This window comes from Cicer arietinum, chromosome 4 (genome assembly GCF_000331145.2).
Source record: "Cicer arietinum cultivar CDC Frontier isolate Library 1 chromosome 4, Cicar.CDCFrontier_v2.0, whole genome shotgun sequence".
Lineage (NCBI taxonomy): Eukaryota > Viridiplantae > Streptophyta > Magnoliopsida > Fabales > Fabaceae > Cicer > Cicer arietinum.
The window spans coordinates 1,861,975-1,869,547 of record NC_021163.2 but is presented as its reverse complement, the minus strand read 5'-3'; the positions used below and the strand labels follow the sequence as shown (position 1 = coordinate 1,869,547).

Here is a 7,573-nt window from a genome sequence, read left to right as displayed (position 1 = left end):
AAAAAAACAGTAAAACTCAAAATAACAAAAAATTCAAACACTTTACCCCCACACTGAAAAATCCGGAAAAGTAAGTTTTCGGAAATTACACAGTGTACCGGAAATTTCAAGAGGATTGAAATTTCCGGTACAAACCGGAAATTTCAAAAACGAAATTTCCGGTAGTTCAAAATACATACCGGAAATTTCAAAAACGAAATTTCCGGGAATTTACAACTACCGGATTTTTCAAATTTCCGGTTTGCCTCCCGGAAATTTCGTTTTTGAAATTTCCGGTATGTATTTTGAACTACCGGAAATTTCAATCCTTTTGAAATTTCCGGTAAAAACCAAATTTTCCGAAAACTTACTTTTCCGGATTTTTCAGTGTGGGGGTAAAGTGTTTGAATTTTTTTGTTATTTTGAGTTTTACTGTTTTTTTTAGGGGTATTTTAGGTATTTTACAACAAAATTTTTATGTTGGGGGGTATAGGTTTAAATGGGGGGGTACAATAGCCAATTGTCCTTTCACGTCCAGTCCAGCCCAAATGTAGCCTCTAGTAGTCTTACATGATTCATAATAGTAAATTTTGTCTTCCAAATTGTAATGGTTCATTATTTTGGTCTCTAAAATTTGTGAAAAAATATATATCTCTATAAGAATGTAAAATATCAATCGAAGTAATTATTTATTAAATCCCATGATTCTTTATTTTTTTAAATGTAATTTTTTTTGCAGTAGTATTTTATTGACTTGTAATAAAGATATTCATGATGTTATTTTTAAAACGAACTCATTTTTTTTCCTCTCTATAGTTAAAAAAACTATATTCAATTTACTCTTTTGCTTATTCTCCTCAAAGATATATTTTTTGTATTACATCAAACAGACTGAATTACTTGTTTAGTTATTTTAAAATAAAAAAAAACAAACATATGTGTTTATTTATTAGTACAATTTTGTCACAACATACATTTTTTTAGAAATCGGTGTTGTTGTGAACTTATCTACGTCAGAAATTTTGATTTTTTGATAACTAAAGGTGATAATTGTTTCCATTTTAACACAAAATCATAATGCAATTTGATATAATGTTTTTGAAAAACCCATTTAATTTTGTTTTTAATTCACGAAAAAGATGAGTAGTTTTTTCTAGAGAATATTTATAAAATAATAAATAAATTACTTCACGTATCCCTTTATTACTATTGTATGTGTGTTTTTAACGTTTAAATGAAGATAAAGACTGAAACTAATTATTTCAAATTTTATATCGATGAAATTCAAAAAGAAAAAAATTATGAAAACTAAGATTGAAAACAACTATATTTTTAAGAACTAAATATATATTTAAATTTAGTTTTTTAATAAAAAATGATTCCTTTAATTTTTTTGCGTGGCACATTAACATAATACATGAAACATTATTTTCAAAGGTCATTTAAAAAAAAAAATCAAGTTTCATTTCTTTTTTTTTTATTCTTCTCTCACTTCTTTTTTTCCGTTTCTTTTTTTCTTTCTCTATAACTCTTCTCCGGTCTCTCTCCCTTACTCCTTTCTCTCTTTCTATCTCTATTATTTTGTCTCTCTCTTTATTCTTCTTTTCTCATATTTCCTATTTTATATTTTTCCTCAGCCTCTCTTTTTTCCTTCATCTAACTTTCTCTTCTCCCTCTCTCATCTCTTCATTTTGTTCTTTTATCCCCTCTCCATCTTCCTCCTTGGTATCTATTTTCCCTCCTTCATCCTTTTTCTCTTCTCCCCCTCCCTCTCTCGACAATATTGATAGTGAAAGTTTCTAAATTTGTGTCAAAGTCTTTAATTTAGGCCCTTCTATTATATTCCTATTGTGAGAGGAAGAAGATAGAGAAAAATAAAATGAAAGTTGGTAAAATTTTAACTTTTTAAAATAGTTCTTAAAAATTGTTACTTAATGTCAAAATAATCTCAAAAAATTATCACTTAATTCTCAAATTTTTAAAGCAAAATACTAAATACATCTAGTAATTTGAAAGAGTCATTATATATAGGATTTTTTTATGAATGTATTTATAATTAGAGATAATTGTAGTATTGATCAAGATGATCAAAATTTCAATTTAATTTTCGTTTTTTTTTTTTTATGTATTTTCATTAAATTCTTGCTTATTACTTTATGTGTTTTACACGAATTTCATTTTAATAAAAAGAAATCAAAATAAATGTCATTTTATATATATCTTTAATTATTATTTTTTAATTGTATTGTTCAATTATTAGTATGTATACTATTTTCAAAGTATCTATTTTATCTTTATTATGGTGAAAAACACAGCAATAGTTAATAAAAATAATATAATAAAATAATTATTCTTTGTTGATTTATTAATTTTATTAATATGGATACAAAAACTTTATTTATATTTTTATACAGAGTAAAGGAGTACTTATAACTTATAAGTGAGACTTATCAAGATAGTCCAACTAATTATTTATTTAAATATTAAAGTTCTGCTAATTATGTCAATTTTACATATTTCTCAATTCTTTGTCTTGGTTTCTTATCTATTTTAGAAATAGGCATCAAATCATAATCGTTGGAAAGTGTTGTTATCAAATTTTAATTCAATTCTTTGTCTTGCTCTGTTTATGAATCCAATGATTGTATATCTATTCTCCTGAATTTGAATTTAGCGTAACACATCAATTGTAGCTTGACTAAGTAACTTCCTATCAAATTATTATTTTGAAAATTCCTTATTTATACAACTATATATTACATACATAAAAAACTTGAGCACACAAATCTCTATGTAGCTCAAAATCAAAACTTAGTCATGACACAAAACACAATGGCAACTAGAGAAAGAACCAAGTGGAATGAGATTTTAATAGTGCTTCCATCAGATGAGCTACCGTCTGTTGATGGAACACTTTTCGATCCTGCACATGCAATTCACAAAAGACTAAATGAATCCAAAACTATAAAATACTGATACTGATACTGACACGTAGACATCAATAGTTTAAGAAATAAAAATAATGTAACTATTATATGTGTTAATGTTGCGTCGGACAAAGACGCGTACTAAACACAGTATACGCCTTCAATATAAAGTTTCGGTATATACCTGAGGGAAAGTCTGAAGCAGAAGGTGTAATTGTGCCTTCAGTTGGAGAATTAACAGGAGAGCTCACTGGAGAAGTTGAAGTTGTAGGAGATATTGGTCCATTGCCAGCTAAATTCATATTTCAAATTAGATGACAATAAATTTATATTAATTTTACCCTATTAACACATTTCTTGATTAAAATGTATGTGTAAAAATGTTTTATTGTTACTTACATTTACATTGGCTAACAGGTGGAGTTTGTACTTTACAAGAGGCAGGGAGAGAGAGAGCAAGAGTTTGATTAATGGTGATACCAAAAGATGAAGCACCACCATTAAGCAAGGAGCAGAGACACTGTGGAGAAGATTGAACAACACTTGAAAGTTGTGAGCAACATGTAGCTGATGGAGTTGAAGAACTCCCCATTATGTAGTTTAGACAAGGACTCAAGCTAGTGAGTGTAGTGGTACAACTGGATTGGGCTGCATTTTGTGTCACCATGTTGGTCATTAGGACCATAACTAGACACAGGAAAGACCCTCTAAATGCCATTACTCCTTTTATTTTGGAACTAATTATGATATATCTGTTATTTGTTGATACTCATATATGTATGAGTCTTAATGAAAAGGCAATTATGGATAGGTTTTATATATACTATAAAGTTATGAGAAAAGGACAAGTAGATGCAGGTTGCCTACCCTTTTGAATTATATGACCCACTTGTTGTACATATATATGAAAATCTTCTTGCTTATATATAATGAAGTGTTTATTGTTAACCATTTTATTAAATTGAATGTAATAATGAAATAGTTGCCTATAATATTTTCACAAGAGTAAAGGTTAAAAGTGATTCTTCAAGAAAAAAATAAGATTTTTTTTTATCATTATCATATCTATTATCATTTAATAACGACTAAGTTAATTGAACAATGTGTTAATCACACAAGATGACTTCTCTACTCTAATCGAATTTTCTTTAAAGATCGAATTCTTAATCACTTGTTTAAAGTGTTTGAACTCCTGACTAATTAAACCAACTGCATATTGATATACCAAATATATATTTACTTGTTAAGAATTAAAATAAAATAACACTATTTGCCAACACAACATAACATTTGTTGGAAAAGAAACAAACAATTCTTAAACCTTGAAAGGGAGGAGTTGGATTGAGCTTGGGGAGATGGAAGAAAAAGACATGAAATGACAAGAAATAATTATGTTTGAAATATATATTTTACTATCATAGATTTCAAATAAATCCAATCACATATGAGTAAATGACTAAAAAATTGAAAAGATATTAACTTAGAAGATCAAAATTGCTATAAAAAAATCAAAAAATTTAAAATCGTATAATTGGAAAACTTAGTTGCTTAAATAAGCATTTTTAATATATATATATATATATATATATGGTTCTATGGTCACTGGCTAAATTTGAGTCATTTCAAAATTTGGTTTCCAAATATGACAACTCCATTCTAGCCAACCCCACCAAACTATATGACCCATACAATTAACAAAACAAGACTCTTCACTCACTCAGTAGTTAAGGTAGTTGAACTCCTATATGCAAATTCAAATCTACCTATACTCTTCTCCTAAACATTGTAAAATATAAACCATCCTTATCCCTTAATCAAATCACACCACCGTCCTAGACTAACACATTAATATTCTTCTAGCAACCAAATATCAAATCCTTCATGGGACAAATAAGTTTTATTCAAATAACAGTGATGTCATTTCTCTAAATCACTTCAGTAAAATTGGTTACCGGACAAATTAGTACACCTTGCACAACTTCTATGATTAGCAGTTTCACACCATGTGCAAATTATATCACAGGAAGTATCAATAATAATAATGGTTTAATAACGCCATCAACTAGTTGTTGTGATTCATTCAATTCTTTGATGAGCAATAGTATGGATTGTGCTTGCTTGTTAGTATCAGCTAATGTTCCATTTCAATTATTACCAATAAACAGAGTTCTTTCTTTCTTCCTTCCACAAGCATGTAACTTCAATGGATTTTCTGTGCAATGCAAGGGTACACAATATTTATTTTAATTTTCTTTCTGACAAATTATGTTAATTTATAAATTGTAATGGCCTTTATTTTCAAATTTTATTTTCCTAAGAAAATAATTGGTTTATTATGTATCTAATTAAGAGTTTTAATTTGTACATTGCAGCTTCTGGTTCTCCTTTACCAGCTCCAGGTATTAACTAATTGATATTAATTTTATTAGGACAAAGCTATTCAATCATGGTTTTATTAGCAATGCGACATTTCCTCTTGAACGAATTTAGCAATGTGACATGTTCTATTATTTCTACTAACAAAATAACTAGTAACATTTGGCATGATGTACTACTCATAGTATAATTGTTTTTTATAATGTTAGATAATAACAATTATTGATTGTAACCTCCACTAGTCAATAATCATATAATTAATGACTTTTGTGAACTGTTAAGTGTAAAATTGTTTATGAATTTGAATCTTCTTTTTTGTTATGGACAAACTTCTTGGAGGTGCCTTTAACAGGTGATTTATTGAAACATTTTGTTGGCAGGCCCAGCTATCCTTGGATCAAATGTCCCTACTCTTCCGCCAATTAATGCTTCTCCCTTCAGCCCACAAGGTAATATAGTAAAAGAAAAACTTATTTTTCACTTTAGAAACTTTAAATTTATCAAATTATTGAGAGAAACATGAAATAGAAATGATAGGTATTTAACTCAATTTTATAAAATAAAATTTTGGATTAAATTTCAATACAGTGACTAAAACCGTTGAGGTCGCTGATGCTCCCAGAAATGTGATTCCACATTCGTCAATGGCACATGCACCAATGAAGCAAAGTTCAACAATTCAACAAATACTTTTGAGCTTATAATTATCTCTTTTTATACATTCTTTTATCGAATAAAATTCATATACATCTTACCACTTACCGCTTTATGTAAAATACATTTATGAATTGAATATGTATCAACTTCAATATGAATTCAAAAACTCTCTTGTAGAGTGTGTTGTTGACTAGTGTATATGACTGATTTTTCCACATGGTGGCAACTACCACTCTTGCTAATTGATCACATGACACGTATGTTAACACATGTCCTCCTGCATGGTTTTTATCGTACACATCCTCTTTATTTTCCTTTTTCATGCTATAAAACTATAATCAACCAACACTCTCACCCTCTTCCAAATCACACAAAGAATTAATATTGAAACCATGGCGATTAAAGCAAAGGTTTCTTTAGCCTTCTTCCTCTTCTTCCTGTTATCCTTATTATGTTCAAACTTAGTCATAAGCAAAGAAGAAAGAGATCCAGAAATCAAAACATGTAAACATCAATGCAGACAGCAACTCCAATATTCTGAGGAGGACAAGAACGTATGCATGGAGGAGTGTGATGAGTATCATCGTATGAAGAAAGAGCGAGAGAAACGTAAAGAACAAGACCAAGATGAAGATGAAAATGAAAATCCTTATGTTTTCAAAAGCAAAGATTTTGACACAAGAATCGATACAGAGGATGGTAGAGTTTTGGTTCTAAACAAGTTCAATGATAAATCAAAGCTACTCCGAAACATTGAGAATTATGGTTTGGCTGTTTTAGAAGTTAAAGGACATGCTTTTGTTTCTCCACACCACTTTGATTCCGAGGTTATTATCTTCAACGTCAAGGGTAATATATTTTTATAATATTCTACTTTATTTATATTTTCATGAGTTTTGTTACAATCATTGATGATTATTTTATCTTGGATTAATATAGGAAAAGCTATAATTGGTTTGGTGATGGAAGATAAAACAGAGAGATTCAACCTTGAAAGTGGTGATATCATGAGAGTACCTGCAGGAACACCTATGTATTTGGTTAATAGAGATGAAAATGAGAAGCTTTTTATTGCAGCTTTGCATATGCCACCTCTCTCTGCTTCTGCTCCTGTAAATCTTGAGGTATACAACTTCTAAATGTAAAAGTGTTGGTATTTGATATTATAATGAGTTTTTAAACCAAATTGGTGGTGTAGGCATTTTTTGAGCCAGGAGGGAGAAACCCAGAATCAGTTCTCACAGCATTCAGCTCAAAAGTGCTCCAAGCAGCACTAAAGGTATAGAAAGGTTTTCTACTTTATTATTTTATAATTTGGGGTTTATTTTTTGACTTACTAAACAAAACAGACTCCAAAAGAGAAGTTAGAAAGGTTTTTTGACTATCAAAGAAGGGAAAGAATTTTCAAAATATCAAAAGAAGATGTGCATGGTTTGGCACCTAAAAGAAGCATTTGGCCATTTGGAGGACAATTTAAGGGCCCCTTCAATATTTTCACCAACCGTCCATCTTTCTCTAACCAATATGGTAGTCTCTTTGAAGTTGGTCCTTCAGAAGAAAAAAGTGGACTTGATGAACTTAATCTCATGCTTACCTTAGCCAACATCACAAAGGTATATAAATATATATATATA

General features: G+C 29.3%; 3 protein-coding genes across 3 annotated transcripts in view; 2 read left to right on the top strand and 1 right to left on the bottom strand.

Moving 5' to 3' along the window:
* Nucleotides 1–2,666: 2,666 nt before the first annotated feature.
* Nucleotides 2,667–3,706, bottom strand: LOC101500092 (non-specific lipid transfer protein GPI-anchored 15). The gene is made up of 3 exons (XM_004495128.4): nt 3,306–3,706; nt 3,091–3,198; nt 2,667–2,902 (listed from the first exon to the last, which is right to left on the bottom strand). Exons 1-3 carry the CDS (start codon nt 3,622–3,624, stop codon nt 2,784–2,786), a joined length of 546 nt encoding a protein of 181 aa, XP_004495185.1. The 5' UTR covers nt 3,625–3,706; the 3' UTR covers nt 2,667–2,783.
* Nucleotides 3,707–4,725: 1,019 nt separating this feature from the next.
* LOC101499474 (non-specific lipid transfer protein GPI-anchored 16-like) lies at nt 4,726–6,137 on the top strand. Its single transcript, XM_012714266.3, has 4 exons — nt 4,726–5,133; nt 5,279–5,305; nt 5,663–5,731; nt 5,871–6,137. Exons 1-4 carry the CDS (start codon nt 4,890–4,892, stop codon nt 5,984–5,986), a joined length of 456 nt encoding a protein of 151 aa, XP_012569720.1. The 5' UTR covers nt 4,726–4,889; the 3' UTR covers nt 5,987–6,137.
* Nucleotides 6,138–6,185: 48 nt separating this feature from the next.
* Nucleotides 6,186–7,573, top strand: part of LOC101499776 (sucrose-binding protein-like) — a 2,172-nt gene continuing 784 nt past the window's right edge. The window contains exons 1-4 of the mRNA XM_004495127.4: nt 6,186–6,788; nt 6,879–7,063; nt 7,138–7,218; nt 7,289–7,552. Of these exons, the coding sequence (XP_004495184.1) occupies nt 6,332–6,788; nt 6,879–7,063; nt 7,138–7,218; nt 7,289–7,552 (987 nt within the window). The 5' untranslated portion in view covers nt 6,186–6,331. The remainder of the gene's footprint in view (nt 6,789–6,878; nt 7,064–7,137; nt 7,219–7,288; nt 7,553–7,573) is intronic.

Bases quoted from the DNA above. Each gene is read 5' to 3' on its own strand.
- LOC101500092 (XM_004495128.4), bottom strand. From the start codon at position 3,624: ATGGCATTTAGAGGGTCTTTCCTGTGTCTAGTTATGGTCCTAATGACC. The intron at 3,199-3,305 runs GTAAGTAACAAT...ATATGAATTTAG, and splicing joins ACCTGTTAGCCAATGTAAAT to CTGGCAATGGACCAATATCT. The intron at 2,903-3,090 runs GTATATACCGAA...TTGCATGTGCAG, and splicing joins TGCTTCAGACTTTCCCTCAG to GATCGAAAAGTGTTCCATCA.
- LOC101499474 (XM_012714266.3), top strand. From the start codon at position 4,890: ATGATTAGCAGTTTCACACCATGTGCAAATTATATCACAGGAAGTATC. The intron at 5,134-5,278 runs GTACACAATATT...TGTACATTGCAG, and splicing joins ATTTTCTGTGCAATGCAAGG to CTTCTGGTTCTCCTTTACCA. The intron at 5,732-5,870 runs GTAATATAGTAA...ATTTCAATACAG, and splicing joins TTCTCCCTTCAGCCCACAAG to TGACTAAAACCGTTGAGGTC.